General features: G+C 36.8%; 1 protein-coding gene across 4 annotated transcripts in view; it reads left to right on the top strand.

Annotated features, from left to right (window-relative positions):
• Positions 1–23205, top strand: part of CDH7 (cadherin 7) — a 190175-nt gene that overhangs the window by 134950 nt on the left and 32020 nt on the right. For all 4 annotated transcript variants that reach the window (XM_060121157.1, XM_060121156.1, XM_060121158.1 and 1 more), the window contains 2 exons: positions 749–936; positions 17836–18089. In XM_060121157.1, the coding sequence (XP_059977140.1) occupies positions 749–936; positions 17836–18089 (442 nt within the window). The remainder of the gene's footprint in view (positions 1–748; positions 937–17835; positions 18090–23205) is intronic.

Raw genomic sequence — 23205 nt, 5'->3', positions numbered from 1 at the left:
ATTTTTGAGGAGAGGGGTAGGGGGGAGTTGAGGGATGGTGAAGAGTTTTTACAAAAGAAAGTTTAAAAAAGTTACTATTCTTCTTTGGCTTCTCTTTCCTCCTGTTCAAATAACATTGCCTCTGCTCTTGTACCATTGTGCCCCAAATCAGTTCTACATCCAGCTCACACAAATAATTCTTATCCTTGGTAAATTTATGAGCTAAAAGAAGACTAATATTGACTTTCATCAGCTTCCTTGTCCAGTTTTCTGAAACTTTTGCAGCAAAAGATACTATTATGGAAATTCCAACATTGAGTAATCAGAACTATTTAGGCTTGGTTTTTGCCCATTTGAGGCCTAAGCTATACTATTTTAATTTTTTAATATTTAATATTTGTATTAATTGCATTTTAATTCTTTATAGTCAATACTCAATGTTAAGTGTATTTATAATTATTTGAAATTTATCTTTACTATTAAAAGTAGCATATTTCTCAGCACTAGAAATACCGGAATGGAGGATCTCCTCATGCCTTTCCCCAGGCCATCTGTTTCTGCTCTTACTTATTGATTATTATCTAATTATTTCCATGAAACTTCTTGAGGCTGCATGAAATTTGTCATTTGCCTCTTATTGCTTTGTTATCTTCTTTTTCAAAAAATAAAAACAAATTAAGCAAAGATGGTGCAAAATAGCCGAATAATGAAATTTTTATTGGTTAGTTTGGTGTAAGGTTTTGTTCATTTCTTGTTTTTAATTTCACAGGGTCGTACCAGTATAACGTCCCAGAATCATTGCCAGTGGCTTCCGTCGTGGCCAGAATTAAAGCTGCCGATGCAGATATAGGAGCTAATGCTGAAATGGAATACAAAATTGTGGATGGTGATGGATTCGGGATTTTCAAGATTTCTGTTGACAAAGATTCACAGGAAGGAATCATTACTATACAGAAGGTAATATTTATTTTTGTTTCCTGTGAAGGTACTATCATAGAGATTATTGAGAAAACTTGTCTGCTCTGATGGAAGAACGTGTTAGACACATTGAATGGCTTTATGGGACCATTGTTATTTTAATTTTAGGAAAAAATGCTGCGCATTTATTTTTACGTGTCGGGATTGTAGAGAAAATTGAGTAACGTGTAATTACACTCTATCAGTTCTATTCTCTGAGCAAACCCACAGCTCTTATCTAACCTCTGTAACAGAAAAGCATACTGGCAAATGTGCCGTTTTAAATGACCTGCTTGGTGAGATGAATATTTTTCTTTAATTAATTTTTATTGGCGTATAGTTGCTTTACAATGTTGTGTTAGTTTCTGCTGTACAGCGAAGTGAGTCAGCTATATGTATACATATATCCCCTCTTTTTTGGATTTCCTTCCCATTTAGGTCACCACAGAGCAGAGTTGAGTTCCCTGTGCTAGACAATAGGTTCTCATTAGTTATCTATTTTACACATAGAGTGTATATATGTCAATCCCAATCTCAACTCATCCTCCCCCGAATATTCTTCTTTGTTGACTATTTTAGTAATGAAACCCTAAAATCATCCAAAAGCCTTTGTAAGCAACTAGACAAGCACTCTATATACATGAAAATAATATACATAAACTTGGAACTAGAAACTGAAATGTTATAGACTAGCTACATTATCAGCCATTCCTTTTTAATATTTATATTAACTGAAGTATTTGAAAAATTTATATAAACAGAGCATGGAAAGTTGTGAAGCCTATCATAATCCCTTAAAAAATAAGTGCAAAAGAGATTTTAAAAAATCTTTATAATCCAAAATAAAGACTGTTTGCCACATTAGCTCCCAACACTGGTTAGATATGGGGGAAAGTGAGCTGTTAACTCCCTTTGATCTGTATAGATGTGATCCTTGACAAATGTTAAATTAAAAAAAAAAAAAATCAAAAGGAATTGTTCCAGAATATAGTCTTATTTTCTCAAATGTTTGAAATACTAAAAATTAAAACATATATGAAAATGCCCACACTCAAGATACTGGGATTTTATGCCAGTGTAACAATCCAGGTGTATAACTCTGTAATTAACACTCCTCAATAATTAACACATCAATAAAGAAAGTTATATTTTAGTTGTTATAGGAGAACATATGTTCGATTTCAGGCCAATGGGCAAAACATTTCTGCAATTATTTCCAGTGGACAGCTGCTGTTTTAGCTCAGCTGGTGACAATCTGTCTAAAAAAGTTTTAATAAGTAGGCTAGGCCAACTCTTGGTAAAATGTTTTGTTTTGTTGTCTAAAATAAAAGGAATGCACTAAGGTGCAGTGCTGCTCAAAGATTTCAGAGATTCATCTGAAATCAATCTCATATTCCAGAAGTTTTAAATATATATTGAAATTATTTTATTGAACACATGTATATTTCATATAATGAGACAGCATAAATCATTGAAGAAATATATAAATACAAATATATATGTATTTGATATGAGATATTTGATTCAGTAATAGAAAAAATTTTATACTCAGTTCCTTGATATTATTTCTAGAAGTTTTAGAGAATTGTTTAAAAAAAGCTATAAGAAAACTGGATGAAATGCATTTAATCTCACAGCATAAAACTCATTAAAAAAACTACAAGGTAAAAATTAATGATAACTTACAATGATATAAAAGTCACATAAATAATTATTATTACTGTTCTAGGTAGTGGTTAATATCTGCTAGGATTTATCTTGAGTAATTTAAAGCCTTCTTACTTAATTCTCAAATCTCATGAAGGTATTATTAAGTACAGTGAGCATATGGAATCATTATAGAATGTCCAACAAAAGAAAAAATGGTTAAATAATTTTTGATATTTCCAGATTGTAGAATCTTGTACATCATCAAAATGATGTGGTGACATTGTCTTAGCATATTAACTAATATGGGAAATGATTGTATAAAATATTACATGAAAAAAGCAGTATCCAAAATTTTACAGACCCTCTGTTTCAAATTTTCATTTATATAGAATAAAAATTGTAAGAAAATGTTAAAATGATAACAGTAATTGTTTCTGGATCTTCACTGTTTTTCAGTATATAATATGCATTTGTTATTATAATTACAATGTTACTAGATTCATAAGAATATTATTCAATGACCAAACCAAAATATATTTCATTAACAGCACTGTTTGATCTACTTTTAGTATTGATGAAAACTCTTGTCCAAATGCAGAAATATGTCACAGAGATGTCAGTCACTAGACTGAAATTTAATGTGTTGTTGAAGCTTTCTCAGGTTGTCCTCTGTCTAATGAATTAAGATTCAAAAACATTCCAAATCCTATAAGCATTTAGATTAATGGATTTAAAAAATTTTTGATACTAGAGATTTCTACCCATGCACAGCCAAGTGAGTGATATTTGTACCTAATAAATGCCCAATAATTGGTAATTAAAAATTTATCAATCTGTCATTATATGGGAAGTTAGCTAAATGTTTCAATAATTTCTTATGCTAAATATGAGATCAAAATTGTGTTATTTTCTGTTTAAATTATTGACAACGAAAAATAAGTTTTATTTTCTCCAGTGGCTTCTAATAGATGAATACTGTCTAATGTTTATTGTTTCTCCTCCTCTGTTTTCTTATATAATGTCAGCGATGGCCTTTGGATAATTAAGCACACTCAGTGTACAGGAAAATCTTGAGAGACAATGATGGTGGAAAATTTTACAATTTTACTGTTGTGGCGTAAATAACCAGTAAAATGTTTAATATTTAATGAAGAGAATCTTGTTCACTTTGAACTCTGTAAAGCATAGAACCAAGTCGGATAATATCTACATAGAAATAAGTGGAAATAACACCTCTTAGTTTTCTTCACGCTGAAAATCTTTAGTGTTAGCAAATGTTGCTTCACACTTTCCTCCTACCCTTTCTCCACACACTCCTGCATAAATAATAGATATCGAGGTAATTACGTGGTATACATCAGCCTAATTCTGATTTCCAAAGCTCCCTCTACCCACAGACTCCTTTTTAAAAATTATAGTTTTGCATTTTCTGCTCATATATTCCAATGCCTAACCAACCCAACACAGAGTTCTTACCGATATTGAAATAAACATAAAAAGTGGCTTCTCTAAGAGTTAATTAAAAATAGTGGAAATGATATATTGGGTTGGCCAAAAAGTTTGTTTGGGTTTTTCTGTAACATCTCACGGAAAAACCCAAGTGAACTTTCTGGCCAACCCAATATTTACTTTGCAGTTCAAGCTTTAGTGATCAGTGAATTTTTTTCACTTGAAAAACTTGCTTATGGTATTAGAGGTTAATCTAATTTTTAGATGAAAAAGTACTGTTACTTTGTAATATTTTAATTTTTGAGAAGTTTTTTATTTATTCAAAAATGCAATTCACATTTTATGTGCAGTGACTACACCTAGCACTGTACCTTAGTATTAGTTTTGTATTAATCCAGGGCTTCTCCTGTTTAAAAACCTCAAATAAGGCTCATATTCCAACTCCTTACATGGACATCTAAGAGCTAGTTTTGGACCCCTAGAATTATTTAGACTTATATTTACCAGATACATATCCCACTATTCCTAATTTTATTCAAAGATCTAGAGTAGACACTAAGCCACTTTTAATTCCTAGAAACAACATAAATTTTCTTCTCGGTCTTCAAACGTTCCCTCTTGCAGGACTCACTTATGCTCCGCTCCTGTGCCCACTTACTGTTGCTCTTTTTTTTTTTTTTTTTTTTTTTTTTTGCGGTACGCGGGCCTCTTACTATTGTGGCCTCTCCCGTTGCGGAGCACAGGCTCCGGACGCGCAGGCTCAGCGGCCATGGCTCACAGGCGCAGCCACTCCGCGGCATGTGGGATCTTCCCGGACCGGGGCACGAACCCGTGTTCCCTGCATCGGCAGGCGGACTCTCAACCCCTGCGCCACCAGGGAAGCCCTGTTGCTCATCTTTTAAGACTGGGATATTGCTCCCATTCTTCCTTCTTTAAACCAAATAATTAAACAGGGGAAGTAAAATTGTCTGTACCACAATTTGTTTTTCTTGATCAAGGAAGGGTGTGTGTGCACGCATGTGTTTCCCTTCAATGTTGGGAGCTGGTCTAGTAAAAATGTATTACCATGGTTTTTTCATAAATTTAGCTGTGGTCCCAAAGATTTGGGCAAATATCTAAGTCTCTGTAGAAGTGTCCGAGAGAGCCCAAGCCCCATTTGCCAGCCTACTGGTTGGTCCCACCTAGTCTCTCAAAGATTTGAACATGACCTGAGAAAGGAGTTGCATAGTAGATGGATAACGCTATTCTCCAGGTAGACAGGGGAAGGGAGACTTTCTTATGGAGGTAACCACCTGTGCAGAGCTTTGTCATATGAGATAGCACGTTAAGCTCAGAGAACTAGAAATAGGGCCATTTTACTGGAGCACAGTGTGGGAGGAGGGGATGCTGGCATGAGATGAGGCAATGTAAGTGAATGGGCTCTTTATGCCTCCTTTGCAAGGCCACTGTTACATATATGTACAGTGCTTTGCAAATGAGAGTGGATTACAAATAATAAATATTAAAAGGTATTTTACTTTCAGCTACAATAAAATATGCTATGGAATAGAAAATTATATTTGCTATTTTCTCTTGAACCCTTATTGTTGGGACTGTGATAATTCTAATTCAAAGCATTTCTTTTCAACGCAATGAATTTTAATGATATTTATTTAAACATTTATTTAAAATATTATCACTTTCCTGGCTACAGTCAAGTAGCACACCTTTTTTACTGTTAAGTTTAAAGCCTTAAAGTCTTTTCTGGTTTCTTTTCTTGTCCCTTCTTGATCCATAATAGATCTTGTCTCTTTGTTTTTTTGTTTCGTGTTTTTTCCTACTCTCTTTGGCATTACCCTAAGATTGGTTATCATTGCTTCACTCCCAAACTATTTTCATTGTTCCTGAGCTTTTTAATTTTTAAATCTATCCTTTTTTAAAAGAAATTGCTGTTCAAAACTCAACACTATTTTTATTATTCCAACTAGTTTGAAAAGAAGCTACTTTATACTAAGAGATTAAGACAGAGCGATACAACAAATTGAAAGGAAGTGGTAAAAATCATCAATGAGGTTATAGATTTAGAAAATTCTAAAAATTTATTGAAAAATTATTAGAATTAAGGAGGGCTTTCAGTAATGAGAACTACAGAAGTAAGTTACAAATCAGTAGCTCCGTTATAGCTCATGAGAACATGTGTATGAGCTCTGGTCTTCAATCCAACCGTACGGCTTCAGCCCACTAGAAGTTGTGTGTGGAATATCCATCCCTCTTGTCCGTTTCCCTAAACCTTCCATCTTAAAGCAGTGTGATCTCACAAAGGCAACCTTTATTCCCAAATCCAAGTGCTCTTCCATCATGAAGCCAACAGTATCTTGATTCTCAATTTCAGAAGAGTGTCTTTGTTTACATTTTTTTTTTTAACTAAACTCTCTTTGGAGTGTTTTTCTCAGAATGAAGGAAGTACTTTCTGAAGATTTGCTGATTCCCTCTGTTAAGAACTAACAACTACTTACGACACTCAAGGACAGGATTTTGATTTTCAGTTCTACTTATCAAAATTTCAGTAGATGGGAGTCTATATTCCATTCCAGCTAAAACATTTCCAGAGATCCCTCCGAGTTGAGCAGAGTCTGAGAAAACATATATGAGTCCCATAAATTCAGTATTCTTTTCATGACCAGATAATAGGAGAATCATTTGTGAAATCTAGAATGGATTTCTGAATCTGAGTCACAAGAGCATTCTGATTAAAACTAAGAAGTTCTGAAAGAAGACAAATGAAGCCTTCTTCCATTGTTCTCAGAATATTTTAAAATTTTCACTGAGATAAACTAGAGAATGCTATGGACAGTCCATAAATATGAACCATTTGTTCGTAGGTTTTCCAGGCTCTCCTGACTATAGGAAAACCTTTACAACCAGGCACTGCTAAGATGTTGATGAGCTTTTTGTTAAAGACATAAGTATATTTGTTCTGATGATGTGTGTCTCAGAGTATTACTTCACATTTGGATAATAGAGTTCCTATGTCCATTTAGATAGTCATTTCTATTGGAATTAAGTTATTTTGTACCTGTGAACCATGCTTGATAATCATCTGAACTTATTTTCTCTCTACTCTATGGTATAATAAAACTTTAGTCCGTTGCTTTTTCGTAAACAATGCACTGTCATGGTTATAATGAGATTTATTCCAGTTTGAGCAAATTATTATCATATTTTGAAACATCTACATATGCTATACTTGCATAGGGTGAACTTGGGAGCAGGGAGAGAAGAACAGAAAAACAATCTTTTTCTAAAACATATGCTAGAAAAAGAAAAAGAAGTACAGAATTGTAAAAAGTTATCTTCAGGTATGCTATTCTTGCTCCAATGTCTTATATAGAAATATAAATTCTGCATATGACCAAATATGCAGAATCCACAAGGCTAAAGATTTGTATAGATGTTACCATAGAATTATTTTTTCAGAATTCAATTATCCTTTCTATACATTAAGAATAGACATGCTGGGTTCCCTGGTGGCGCAGTGGTTGAGAGTCCACCTGCCGATGCAGGGGACACGGGTTCGTGCCCCGGTCCAGGAAGGTCCCACATGCCGCGGAGCGGCTGGGCCCATGAGCCATGGCCGCTGAGCCTGCGCATCCGGAGCCTGTGCTCCGCAACGGGAGAGGCCACAATGGTGAGAGGCCCGCGTAACGTAAAAAAAAAAATTCACCAAGCATAAACATAAGTATTATCCCATGTGAGTGAAAACTGTGTCTTTCTTTCTACCTAGAATTCTTTCTGTTTACATTTCCCCATCATAATTTACAATGTAGGAAATTCTATTTTTCCTTTGAGGTATGGCAGTCTTATCTTTAACATACTTCAGTTTTCAATGTAAGACCTCAGTTGGGATTACCTATGGAATTGTGCTTCTCTAAAATACTACATAGAGTTACGGTACAGTAAAAAATGAGCATTTTTCAAAATGCATTTCCTATGAAGGATAAGTACACACCCATTTTCTAGCACGGGGATGACTTGTACGGTGGCTGATATCATACTGTCAAATAACATATTTAAGCTTCTTCAGGCCCATTCTTGCTGTGCTATCTTCATAATCTCCTCATTTTCCATACCCTAAAATAAGGTTGAATGAAGTCAAAACCATCAAATAATAGAGCATTGTTGGGGAGGTATTGATAACATGGCCTCCATTCCCTGTGGGAGAGGAAGGGTTAGAATATGCCACATCCTGTCAAACTTCCACTCAGCTGCACAGATTTCTGAGCTCTGGGTTTGCTGTCTTGTTATTGAGACGCGTCCTTTGTCTGCTGCTTGCGGTAATTCCCAGAATCAAGTATGTATTTCCATATTTCATAAATGCTGTTGATGTGTGGTAGAGGAAAATGAAACCAACAACATTTCCCATTTATTTTTCTTCTTTTCATTACATTTTTTTCTTTCAAAGATGTTGTTTAAGTAATCCTGCCGCTGTGGATGCACATTCCTCAAAATGGAGGAAAGATATGTGTCTCCTTTGTGAAAAAGCATACATTTTGGATTTTCGTTTTAGATTAATACAATAACTCTAATTTAGTGAACATCTGAATTTCAGATTATATTTTCCAATTTGTTCCACCCATTGTTACTGTGTATATATAAGTGGATCCTAACATCGTCTTAATCATCATGCACATGGGTGCATGTGTATAGACTGTTCTCTGTGTATTTCGAGTATAATAAATGAGTATAAATTTACTCGTTTTCGAATAGTCAAGATTAGAGATTAATTTAGGGTCTTAAAAAAATAAGATAGCAACACTCTATGAAGAAAGTTGATCAAAGAGACTAAGACCCTGTTCCTTAGGAGTATTTTCCATTTTCTTTGATTTGGGCAGTTATCAGAGCAATCTTCTCAGAATATGTGTATGTCAAAGACATATTCCAGTGAGCCCTTCATGGTTTTTTGTTTCATTTTGTTTTGTTTCGCTTAGTACACGTCACAGATAATGCACAGTTTTCCTTATTTCTGTCTTTTTCCATGGTGTGTTGTTTCCTAGATTAGTTTCAATAGGTAGGATTCCAAGAAAGAGATATTTAAGAAGTAGATAAGAGAGGATTTAGTGATTACCTAAGGAAAATTGGGGAGAGAATTTAAGAATAAAACTAATGATTCTAGTATGAGTAGCTAGATGAAAAATGTGCTGTTCCTTTAGAATGGGAGTGTGGAGGTGATTAAAATGGTTTGGAATATATTTGCATTACCTGTGATATCTAGGTAACTATTTCTAGAAGGTCATGAATGAGGGTTTATAGCTTAGAGGAGAGATCTAGAGTACAAACTTAGGTTTGGGGGTCATAGCGTATGCATGGCAATTAAACTGAAAGGGACGACTGAGAACATCATAGAGCATGCATATAAAAGGAGGGAAAGAATGCTTTAGACATTACTTGGTGAAACTGACAAATTTAAGTTAGGGCAGAGAAAGATTCAGAAAAGGCAATTTACTGTATTCTTCCAGGATTAAGATATTTTAAGAGAATTTAAAAATAACTGATCAACAAAGCAAATAAAAAATTCATATTTAGATCAATAAAAAGAATTGCATATATTGTCAGTAGAGGGAGGGGATCGATGGATCCTGGAATCTATGTTATATAGTAAAGACAGGACATAACCAATAAGGGAATGATAATAGTCAAAGGCCTGGAGTTCAAGGAAATTTCCACGTCTAGATCTGATCTCTCTGCCACTAGTTCATTTGGTCATTTCAAGTCTGTTTTGGTTCATTTTCCCTGGATATGCAGCTATCACATGTCAGAAAGTGAAGTCACCCACTTTTATTCTCTTCCTCTTTGTGATTGTATCAGCTGCTACCTAACAAGTCATCCCAAAGCTGGTGCTTTAAAACATTATTTCTTTAGGTCCTGATTTCATGGGTCAGCAGTTTGGTGGGGCCTCAGCCGGGTGGTCTTACGAGGGCTCACACACGGGTCAGAGGTCAGCTACTCGTGAGCTTGGTGGATCTGCCTCTGTAGAGGTGGCTGTCTGTCTGCTGGAATGACAAGAGAGGCTGGAAGTGTGCCTTCCAGCAGCCGGCAGCTAACCTGGCTTTGGTCCATGAATGGCAAGAACAAAAGCTCCATGATCTCCTGAAGCTGATTTCCGGAACCGACACAACATCACTTCCACCACATTATATTGATCGAAGCAAGACCAGGTGACCCAGATTCAAGGAGTGATGGGGGGGAAATACATGAAGAGAGAGGAGCTATAAAATATTGTGGATACTGTGAAAGCAGAAAAAAGATTTTGGGTCCCAGCTCTGCTCCAGAGAAACTGAAAAACCTTCAGGTTACATTTACATGAAGTGGCAAAGGTAAGTGTGAATCTCAGATCAGCTGACTTCACTTGAATCTCCTCTCCACTGTCAGCATTACTCACAGAGTAACTGTGTGGATCAAGATTAATTAATAGTTGCCACTATTTTATAAAGGTCCCCAGGAAAACATAAACTAAACTGTCTTTGGGTCATAATCTGGATTCAGCTTCCCTGAAAATGATCGAGATCCTTTCATGGAAGTTCCTGGTCCAGTTAGTAGTGCATGCTGGGAAATATGGACCTCAGCACAGTAAGGGAATCAATCTGAGCTGTACTGTGAACCAGGTTTTTGATGCTAGGCAGGAATATAGTCATTTGCAAGGCTTGTTTTCTACCTTCTGCTTATAGAATCCAAACAGCCTACCTAAATTCACTCTTAGAACTATAACCTGCGCAGGGTAAGGACTATATAAATGTGTATTGTTCATGGGAAATACGTTTAGCCATCTATGGTACTGCCTCTTTGTAGACAAGTGCAATTAGCAATTTGAACTGTGTGTGCATTTAGTTGGTGGTCATAGAATTTTTTTAAAAAATTGTTACAAAATGGAGATGTGTTAGGAGACCTGCTTGAACTGCTTTTTAAAAAATATTCAGTGATCTTTATATCTAGGTTAAAATGTTAACGTAAGTACTCTTGGAGGTCAGAGGGCACTCGTGGAGCTAGATAATGGAAATAATATTTCCTGATATTAGTATCCTTATTTTATTCCTAATAGCTTTAGATAATTTAATGTCTTAGACTTAAACACTTCTGCAGTTACTCATAAACCAGACCCTTTCTCAGGGTCCCAGTTTACCTGTAGAGCACCAGATACTTTCTATGTAGTGGAAGTGATCTTTGCAAAATGTGAATGTTTGTATCAAGCACCTGAGAAGCAGCTGTGTTAAACTATGGGTTTTTTTGAAAGTTAAAATAATGACTCATAAAAATGTACAATGGACATGGAGACGCCCAGTAAGTTTTTACTGCTTATTCTAAATTTGCTTTTACTCATTTTGCTATTTTTCAAATAATTTATTCTTAGATTTTTTTTCTTTTTTCTTTCTTCATTCAGCAGTCAATCTCTGTCCTATCTAAGACAGTTGTTACCTACTTGTAACAACTGGTAACCTACCTCCCTACCTACCTGTGTAAGATTATACATTTGGCTTCTCTCATAGATCTCAAAGCCTAGCACAGTGAGACAGACATGAAAGGGTCAGTCCCTTGTAGAGGACACCCACAGAGCTGGCGAAACTTCCAGAGGTCTTCTCCCCCTTCACACCTGAGCCTCTCTGAGGGCATCAATGTGGACCATTCTATACATAATTATTACTTATATATATATATAACAATTATGTGTGTGTGTGTGTGTATATATATATATATATATAACAATTTAGAACACATCTTTCTCTTCCCTTCTTCCCTATAAAAAAATAACCTGTTGCCCAAATCTGGATATAGGTTTTGTGATTCACACAAATTTCAAGACAGGTAAAAGCTGCATGGTGCTGATAAAATCACTTGTAGCTGTGAAAGCAAAAATGCCACTGGACAGAGTTAACAAGTAAGACAGACCTCAAGGATGTTGCAGTTAGGAGAGAGAGATGAGAATTCAGTGTAAACTCAACGCAGGTGAAACAAAGGCCTGGAGAATTTTTTAAGAGCTGGAGTGTGTGTGTGTGTGTGTGTGTGTGTGTATGTGTGTGTGTGTGTGTGTATGTGTGTGTGTGTGTGTGTAATGGGGGCAGGGGGGTAGGTGACACTGTGTTTGCTTTACCCAAAGGAAAAGTAAATTTTCTTGTATTTTCATGATAGCCGGTAGTTTTGTAACTTGGAACAAGACTCTTGCTGAAGATTGGTTCTAAGAAAAGGTAGGTCAGGGGCCTAGAGTCAGGAAGAAGCCTGTCTACATTTAGTCAAGCTGACAGAGATAATAAGGCCTTCTTGGGCATAACCCAGGAACAGGGGGAAATAAAGGCAGTAGCGCAGTTGTGCATAATAATGGCGTTTTTTGCTTTTGGAAAGTACTTAGGGAACAACTTTAGAATTCTTATTGTATATAAATGTACAAAATTGTTCTTTGCTGAGATACTTTGTCCAAGGTTGTAGATTACGTCTAAGGTTCTGGGTAGTAGATTTATTTGGAATAAATTAATCGTAAAGGGAAAGTTATGATTGTGGGTTCTTTTCCATTGGTACAGTTACATTTAAGCCCATTTACGTAGGAAAAATGATTTATATTGATTTGATCAAGTAGGGAGGATATTGAAAGCAACAGAGTATATGCTTTGATCCCAAAGACAGCTAGAAGCTCCAGAGAAAGAAATGCTTTTAAAGATGATGAATGGTCTCAGTTCTTTTGTACAAAATCAGTATTAAACATAAGACACTATATACATAGTCTCAACGTGCATACACACACACGCACACCCCAGCCCCAATGGTACCATGCCGTGGTTACAGGAACAGAAGGAAGAATTTCCTGAATGATGTAACTTGGATCAGTCCCTGAAACATCAACAACGGCATTGGCCCAAAGTACGAGATCTAAAGGAGGTCGTTGAGCTTAACGAGAGCATGTTTGGCTATAGACCAGAAGGCGAGCTATATGCAGAAAGAAAAATGCAGTGTAATGATTTTATTAAATGAATTCAAGATGATATTTTAACTTAGGTTTTTACTATTGAGGAAGTTAAAAATGGCCGGGGAGAACTGATGAGTCTCCACTGTTTATGATAGTTAATTGTTTTGAATGTAACAGATGAATATTATAAACTGACTTTGCCAAAGATATAGGCCGAGGTGTCATGGGGGGAACAGAAGAGAAAGACATAATCTTTACTTTCCATTTGATTTGCTCATAATCTTGCCGGAAATCATGGCGCTAATAATAGTATAGTAGTAACAGCAAATGCTTATACAGTAATTACTCTGTGTCCATGACTGTTCCAGCTGCTTTAAATTTATAAATAATTTACAGCAACCCTACTTACTTGGTGAGGTAGGCAGATACCTAGATGTGATAATGCCATACACCATGAGTCCCTAATTGCTCTTAGAGTTTGAACAATGCCTGCTTGTTCTGGCAGAAACGGCATGGGTGGTGGACAGATGTGGCTTGGAATTCACGTAGTGTGTCTGCCCCTAAGTACACATAAAATTTTGGGCTTTCACTGGAGCTCTTTGCTATTTAGTTTCAATAATACCAGCCTTCTTCTGTCTTTTAAAATGCACATTAAAGATGTGTGTAAAACTTTTTTTTGGAGTTAGCTCTCTATAAATATAAAGAAGTTTTAGTTTTAGGTGAGGGGATTAGGAGATCACTCATAAAGGAGAAAAGAGCTGGTCTCCAAAAGATTTCAGTAAGAAAAATGGCAGACAAAGTTATATGAGAAGGAGGGAGCAGCAGGTGATACAAACTAGAAGGGACAAAGTATGCTGTTTATAGTGAATAGTTCATTTTAATTGTAGTAAAAAGAAAAGGTGGGAGGAAGAGGGGTGAACCTCTGATCTGGAAAGAGAAGCATATTATTTGGGGCTCCTTAGACCACGGATTGGCAAACAACTGCCTGCCTGTCTCTGGACAGCTCCAGAGCTAAGGAAGGTTTTACATTTTTAAGTGACTGAAAAGAATTTTTAAAAAGGATACGTGGAAGTTCGGTAGAATTCAGCAGACTTCCGTGTCTGTAAACGAAGTGTTACTTGCACACAGCCAAGCTAGTCCATTGACCTGTGGCCGAGGACATGGCCTGCAGCCTAAATATTTACTATCTGGTCTTTACAGGAAAATTTTGCTGACCCCTGTCTTAGTTAATGCTTACTGTTTCAGTCCTAAAGTTCAGCATCCTTTGATGGCAATACATTTCAACAACCCTATTTGATAGCTTAGGAAAGAGTATGTCCAACAAGCTGCTTTCTCTTTCAGCATCTCTGACATAGATGTCACTTGACAGATGAAAAAGCAACTTCTCTGTGGCATCCCTAGTTGGGGTCAAAGTGACCATAATTGGTTTCAGGTTTTTTAATAATCCTACATATTTATTTTCTTGTGAGCTGCAGCTTGAACTGTGTTTTGGTCAAATTTCCAAATATATCTAGTCTCCCATGCTACGTAGTTTCAAGTATTGAATAGAATCTGTTTAGACATTACCTTTCTCTCCTTCCCTTTCCTTCTTCTTTGTCTTTCCCCAGTTATTATTTTAACTTCTTTCGCCGAGTATAACCTTGCTCATTAAATCTAATAGTTACGGAACGGATTGCTTTTGTAGAAATCAATAAGAAAGAGAAACAGGAATTAACATTTTATGGCAAAAGGCTTTTCTTCAATTTTCTTGACAGTCCTATCCGTCACACCACACCCTTCTCTGCAAACTAGTCTGGCTGATTCCGGTTTGCTCTGAAAATCATTTTGTGTAGTACTTCCTTCCGTCTGGAACCTTGATTCCTAGGCTTTCATATGAATTCTTTCATTGCTCGATTTTCAGAATAGCTTTTAGGCAACCAATCATCACGCGTGATCCTGTGTTTCTTTATGACTTGGCAGCATCCAGATGTCTTTACTGCATGTTGCTGCCTTTTAGACACATTAAAAAAAAAACAAGTTGCCATAAAATAATTGCATTCATTTGTGCAGTAAATGTAAATTATTCTTTCATAAGTCAGTCAAACTTTTACTTAAATACAGAAGGACTAGCTGTCCCTTTGTAAACCGGAACGAATATCTTAAAAGTTGTGGTTTTGGACTTCCCTGGCAGCACAGTGGTTGAGAATCAGCCTGCCAATGCAGGGGACACGGGTTTGATCCCTGGCCTGGGAAGATCCCCCATGCCACGGAGCAACTAAACCCATGTACCACAACTACTGAACCTGCGCTCCAGAGCCTGCGAGCCACAACTACTGAGCCTGCGTGCCACAACTACCAAAGCGCACGCGCCTAGAGCCCGTGTTCCGCAACAAGAGAAGCCACCACGATGAGAAGCCTGCGCACTGCACCAAAGAGTAGCCCCCGCTCGCCGCAACTAGAGAAAAGCCTGCGCACAGCAACGAAGACCCAACACAGCCAAAAATAAATTAATTAAATTAAAAAAAAAAGTTGTGGTTTTGAGTCAATTGAAAAGGAGATGGTAAACAGGGTGTTTTTGGTTTTTTTTAGTCTATCTTACATAGACACATAATATATAAAAGTAATATTTCTCTCCTAATTTATCAGTTTTATAAATATTATAAGAACAAACTGAGGGGATTCCCTGGAGGTCCAGTGGTTGGGACTCCACACTTCCACTGACGAGGGCACGGGTTCAGTCCCTGGTTGGGGAACTAAGATCCTGCAAGGTGCATGGCGTGGCCAAAAAATAAAAATAAAAAAGACTACAAGCTGAATAGGTTCATATTCATGCTATGTGTGAGTATGTTTAGAGTGTCTTAAGTAAATGCATTTAGGTAAATAAGAATGTTTGTTTTATTTTTAGCAGAACCCAAATTAAATATCGGATTACATGTATAGGCCCCAGAAAATTATAACGAAGAGGTCAAGTTTCTTAGAAGAGGATTTGCAGCACAATTACTTGAAGAGCCTTTTCAAAATACATATGCTTGTGACTCATCCTGGGTCTGCTGAATCAAAATCTTCTTGGAAGGAGCCAGGAATGTGTTGGAAAGTTCCCCTGAGTGGTTCTGATTCTTACCTTTGGTTGAAGACCATTGGGGTAGAAATATTTTTAGATAATAGACAAAAAAAGGTAGCCTCATAAAAATATCACTGAATTTATTAATAAGGTGCTGTTTATGGCGTTGTGTAGCACGTGCCCCAGGATTTTCATGTGAGACCTCAGATAAGAATTAAAACTTGGTTTTCCCACAGTAATTATATGAAGTTGTTTATAGTCAAGAAAAACAATATACCTGGTTCTTTCTTCCTCTACCTCCCACTTAAGCCATCTGGATTCTCTGGGGCAAAGGTGCAGTTCCGTTTTGAGGCTCTTGAGGCCTGGATAGCTACATTCTAGCTTTTCCTAATTCATTAAGAATTTATTGAGTTCTTTCAATGTACCAAATGCAGAACAGGCAATTCTGGGAATGCTAGTACTGAACAAAACAGTTTGGAGCTTACAATCTATTAGATGAGACAGCTGTTAAGCAGATAAACATTTGAGTAAAGTGCTCTCTGGCCTAGATATTGTGAGCCTGTTTTGAGTATTGGTTTATATATTTTTCATGTATAAAAGAGATGAGCCATGGAATCTCTTCATGTCCTATTTATGTGGAAACACACATAACACACATATAGTATATATTTTTATATTTTATATATGTGTTATATTTTATATAAGTGGTATGTACATTTTGTCGCATATATAGCACACATATGCCCATACACATGATGGATAAATTTACATTACAGTTCTCAGCAGTACATTTTAGCCCATTTTTCTTAATGCTTTTTTATTAAATAACACATAAAAATGACAAGTAAATTATGCTTTATATGTGCTAGTATTTCTACTGGTTTCTTTCTGAAGTTTTTGTTTTTATATCACTAAATGTAACAAATATTTTGGGACAGTTTTTTAGTGGTGAGATTGAGATTGAAAGTCACAACAAGCTGGGACTCTCTGTACCCCTTGAAGAAAGAGAAGCATGTGATTGTCACAGACAAATTCTACCTGTTGGGCATAGAATTCTTTTTTTCACAGATGGTGCTTCTTTAGTACAACATTTAATCACCCTTACAATTTTTTAAGCTACCATATGGTTTGACTTGGGTCACTGTTTTTGAGAAAAGTGTTAGCATGTTAACCCTGTTGAAAAGTTGCAGAATGGTGATTCTAGAATATAACTGTCAACCCTGTAATACAAATAGAGGCAGAGAGAGAGAGAGACAGTGTATACTGATGGCGGAATACTGAAGAGAGAAAACAGTGGGTGCTTCATCAAGAAGAATCAGCTATGTGTTCAGGCTGTATAACCTCGATATGCCACCTCTTCTGCTACAGCTGCATTTGGAACACTTGAAAGTTAAGGATGGTAAAGGGGTCCCCCAAATCAATGAAAATGACCTTGTAAATGAGAAATTCAACGGAAAGTTATATTTTTCTTCCTTTTTAATGTGCAGCCCTGGATACTGCAGTTAAATTACATGCTTCAAGAATACTACCTTGAGGTCCTCTCGGAAAAGATTTTAAAATCATAGCAGTTGTCATTCAAATAATGTTCGTAAGACCTGCACTTGCCCATGCAGTGTACCGTGGCAGAGTGGATTAAGTTAGCTCAAATGTACTTAACCACATTGTCTATGAGCCAGAAAGCAGCAAGGATTCTCATTGGCATTATTATTTGTTACTTTGGAATGCTGACGGTGCATTTTCCTGGCTGAGTCCATACTATGCTTATTGACGTGCATGAATGAAAAGGCTCTGCTTTGCCTTAATTTAATTTTCCTAACAACTTTCTTTATAGGACTTGGATTTTGAAGCCAAAACAAGTTACACGCTACGGATAGAAGCTGCAAACAGAGATGCCGACCCTCGCTTTCTAAGCTTGGGACCGTTCAGCGACACGACGACCGTGAAGATAATTGTGGAAGACGTGGACGAGCCCCCTGTATTTTCGTCACCCCTGTACCCCATGGAGGTGTCGGAAGCTACCCAAGTTGGGAATATCATTGGGACCGTAGCAGCTCACGACCCAGATTCTTCCAACAGCCCTGTGAGGTAAGAGCTCATTGCTCTCCTCTTCTGTAATTTTGCAACAATGTGCCTTTATTCACAACTCATGTCTCTACGTTATGATGCTTTGGGGTCATAGCTAACAAAAACCAGTTTTGTGTACATATTGAGCCATAGCTGCAGAAGTGAAACAACATCAGAACAATGCAACATTTTAGTAATTCGAAAATGTGTCACCTGATTATCCAAGGCCATTATTGTGTGGCAGTATCTTTAGGCACCATTGTCATCCACAAGCAGAGCTGATGTGCCTTTTCAGCCAGTTACCCTGAGCCCTTTCAACACAAACTGTGTTCAGAGAGAAAGTGATGCATGTCCTTCTTGTAGGATAAATGCAGTTGTTAGAAAACTAATTTTATAAACAATTTAAATTAGAGGTTAATTTTTCAACAACCCCTTTTGTATATTGGTCTATATGGATAGTATGTGTTTGTTAGTTTATTAATTCCACTTATAAAAAATAAAATAATACCGTATCTCTATATAAGGACTATTTTAAAATGTCCTTTCAGTACTCCTGTAGAGAGAGAGTAGACACATTGTTATAACCAACTCTGTAGTACTAACAGAATGATGATATGTAGGCGTTTCAAAATATCACACCATTCCAGTTCACACTTTTTACTATAGTTTTACAATCTGAGAGCTACATGCATGTTTTTGTATATGCATGTATTTGTGTGTGTGCATGTGATAAAGCACGTCTTTTTTTTTTTTTTTTTGGCGGTACGCGGGCCTCTCACTGTTGTGGCCTCTCTCCCGTTGCGGAGCGCAGGCTCAGTGGCCATGGCTCACGGGCCCAGCCGCTCCGCGGCATGTGGGATCTTCCCGGACCGGGGCACGAACCCATGTCCCCTGCATCGGCAGGTGGACTCTCAACCACTGTGCCACCAGGGAAGCCCATAAAGCACGTCTTTTTAAGTAAATATTTAATAATATTTAAATGAGTATATAGAACATACCAGAAATTACATTGTATTTCATGTCTTAATTTGGGTTCGTAAATAATATTTTTCAGTGTCATGGTTTGGATTTTGATTACAAAAGCTAACAACAGATTTAACTTTTAGATTTAACTGATATTTAATGATGCTAAGTGCTTTAGAGCTAACTTCTGAACTAAGTCTGGGCATTGCTTACAGAGTATCAAGAAAAATATCTATACATTAGACAATGACTTTTAGTTAAGAAGAGCTCATATTCATTTTTCCTCCTAAAATAATACGCCGATTTAGGCTTATTACTTATATAAATAAATTATTACACACATTTAATAATATAAAATATCATTTTATTATTTACATGTAAATAATAATCATATATATGTGTGTGTATATGTAATTAGTACTCTCCTTTCCTTCTCTTTTGTTTGACAGTAGTATCATAGCCTAGTAAAGAATTGGTATAAACCAATTTTTATTCCATAAATGAAGTCATACTCATTGCTTCTCTGTCTTTACAAGAAATTCAGGCTATATGGAGGCTATCTTACTCTTAATGCAGTGGTCATAAACCATTTCTAAGAATGTAGCCTTCTGTGCACTAGAATATCTGTGGGTCACAGATGTACTCAGATGCAGTAAGCCTTCGCCTCCTCCCTGTAATAGCCCAGGCTTCATTGTCAAACAGCTCCCTGACTTAAGCTCAGCTCCATCTACCGAGTCCTACTGATGTGCACAAATCTGAATTTGGGTTTTGTTATCACATTGCAACTCTAGTGACATACTTGTCTCCTTCCTCCCAAGAACAAGCAACCACAGTACAATCGTAGTCATACATCAGCTACTCAGGGTAGTCTGACTTCTGCTTAAATCACTTAATTTACTGGGGAGAAAGAGAGAATGCTTTCATGAAATTGAGGATCTGGGAAGATAAAGAGACACACTAATATGTATCACAATTCAGTACTTCAGTGAGTGAGAGGATTTAAGAAAATTTTGATTTATGGTATTGATATTTTAATCTTATTTAAAAATTTTTTTCTTTACCCATTTCCTGTGTATTATCCTGTTAAAGCCTTTCAGTGTAAATATCTCACTTTTAATAATATTTTATTTGGAATAAATGCAATGTTATATAATAACTTGGGGAAGGAGAAGGGAGAGTAGGACCAAGTGGGTAGTGACTTGAGTTAGAGGTGAAGTGAGTTCTGTGTCTGCTCCCTGAAGCACAGAGATAGAAAGGGCCAAAGGCTGCATTCTGCTGACCTTGGAGGTGAAGATCTCTGTGACTTCCGTCAATGAAAGAGCAGCTGGCCAACGCTGTATTTTTACCTCATTTTTATTTTCTTAAAACTAATCAAGGTGACCTTGAAAGTTCAGGTTAGTACCTCTTACATCCTTTTCTAATCTCTAAGTTGCACAAATAGGGAGAGATTTTGTTCAGAGTGAAGTGAAATGTTATGTTGTGTGTGTGTGAATATTTCTTCTGCTTTTGTAAAACGAATTTCTTGACTTAGGTTTAATGCTTGTATTCTTGCAACATTTCTTTGCCTTGCACTATTTTTCATAAGGTCAGAACAATCACTCATAGCTTATTTGTTTCTGAAGTTGTCTCTCACATATTTCTCTTTTCCTATCCATTTATGATCTCTTATAAGAGGCCAGCCTCCTCGTTGTGTAGTTTGGTGAGTTGATGGGTACTCCTAGCAGTGACGTTCTCTAGAAGACTTGTTCTCTTCCCAGCACTGCTGTTTTCTGAGTATCCTAGGGGATGTCACTTAGCCTCCTAAGTTTCCATATAACCCAGTAAAAAGGAAAAGCAACACTTAATCCCTGCTTTGTCCCAAGGTTTTTGAAGATTAAGTGAGAAAGGGAAAATAACTGATGCTTTTAAACTGTCAGTCATGACTAAACTATTAGGATGTACTATCATTGTACATCGCTATTATTATAGTTTATTGTTTTCATGGCATTTTTATTTCAAGGTCAATAAAGTCAATGAAGAGAGACATATTTTACAAGCAACTGTATTGGTAATCTGTATTGAACATTGGTTTGTATTCACATATTTTCCAATATGTAGAAAATATTACATAGTCGTTTAATGGACATAAACATGTAGTTGCACTGGGCACTCAAGTAACTATCAAGATGTAAGCCCTCTTAACAGAGGCCAGTGGAGGAGCAGATCACACAGTCTGCCGAGGTCCTAGGAAAAGTGAATCTCCAGGCTGAGACGGAAGCTGAAGACTCTTACAGTTGTGAGCTTTGCGCTTCTGCACCTTTAGGAATATCGTAGTTCTTAGAGGAATGGAAAAGCAGTATTTGTTTAAAATTAGGCCAATAGTATTTGAATTGTAAAAGAGTACGGGAGGGTGGATAATTAGTGTTTGAATTCACTGACATTCTTTGTAGTGTAATACTGAAATCTAGCATATGCCATTTACATTTGGAATATTTTCTGATATATGGGGCAAGAGATTAGAATTCTAGAAAGAAGTACACGTACTTGCCTCCAGCAGGGTAAATTGAGATCTTCTTCCCACATGACCCGCGCCTTGCCTAGTTTTTTTTTTTTTTTTTTTTTTTTTACCTATTCCATTAATGTACCAACCCAAAGCTCTTTGCATCTGCCCTTTCCTTAAAAGAAGATGAGGGCATCTACATTACTGTTGGAACCTTGCCGTTTGGTTCCATTTGACTGTTTAGAAGTATAGTAAAAGTAGATCGAAAGATTAAATGAACCCGGCGCCCAGCGGCTGGCCAGAATATGACACCTTTGTGAACTGGTATGTCTTGTTACAGCTTGCCCGCTATCCAGAGGGCTTACCTGGCCCAGCATTTCATGTACACTTTGCCGTCCTCTTTCCTGATATGAAAATTAGAAGCCAAAGCTGGAAATTAGGTAATACTTGAGATTACGTAGAAAAAAAAGAGAGTTTTTTGAAAGCAAAAGTGGGTAATTGAGGGCCGGCATGTTTCTGGCTTTGTATTTTTTATGCAGTTGCCTACCATTTCATGTAAATTTTGGCCCCAACTACCAAATATCAGGCTCTGTCTATTGAACTTGGAAGGACAGATTGTGTTCTGCTGATTCTCATCATTTTTCTGAAGAATAAAAGCTTTGCTTCTGTGTTTCTCATCAGTAAGATGGTAAAAACTGTAAGCACAGCCTAGTGTTCAGAGAACTATTACTTCTTCATGTCAGCATCCATAGACTGATCAGTGAATCAGCATACATTGATTAAGAACCTGCTTTGTGCACGACACTGGGAAAATACAGGAAAAACAAAGATGAATAAAACATTTCCCCTCACCTCAAGGAACTTACAATCTGGCTGAAGAAATAAGATTCCAAAAGAGTTAAACAATACAAGGGGAAAAAGTGGCAGCTCTGTCAGAGGGTAAATTGTGAGATAAATACTAATCACTCCAAGGTCATTGGACATGAGACTTCATTTGAAGGAATGTATGCATGAGCTGGACTTTGAGGGATGGCAGGATTTGGACAAGCCAGACATAAGGTCTGTTTATGTTTTATGTAGTTATATCCTAAGAGTCTAGTGCTGTATTATGAAATCAGCACATTTATTTCTGTAGGCAGCACAGCGAGCCCAAAGTCCCTGTGCTTAAAACAGCCAATGAATTGAAACATATTATTACAAATAAGATCAGATTTGAAGAAGGGTGATTGAGAAGTAATGGAGATCATTTTCAGCATTTCTAACAATCCAAATACAGAGCTAGCGTTGTATTTATGTTCAAGGATACAAGGATGATAATAATATTCACCTGCAGGCTCTTTTGGCATTCCTGGTATGGTATGTCCTCAGAAAAAAGGGGATAAAATAATATCGGATATTACATTATGTAGTGTGACTAGTCTGAGCACATGTGGGGTGTTTGAATAATTCAGTGTGTACTTTAAGTGGCTTGTATACATGCATGTATTTGTACATATTATTTTAATCTAAATTATGTGAATATCTCACAGAATTAAAGGGAAGGTTGCACAGCCAGTCTTCAGAAAAGAGAGGAGGAAGGTTTCTCTATAAATACGAGCAGCACGAGTGAGCTGACAGTGTCTTCTGAACGTGGCAGTGGATGCACCACTGGCCCCTTTTTTCCTCATGGCTCTGTTTCAGGTTCACATTTCTTGG

This window comes from Lagenorhynchus albirostris, chromosome 14, assembly GCF_949774975.1.
Source record: "Lagenorhynchus albirostris chromosome 14, mLagAlb1.1, whole genome shotgun sequence".
In the NCBI taxonomy this organism is placed as follows: domain Eukaryota; kingdom Metazoa; phylum Chordata; class Mammalia; order Artiodactyla; family Delphinidae; genus Lagenorhynchus; species Lagenorhynchus albirostris.
Note: the sequence above shows the minus strand (reverse complement) of the source record. Positions and strands in the feature narration are given on the sequence as shown.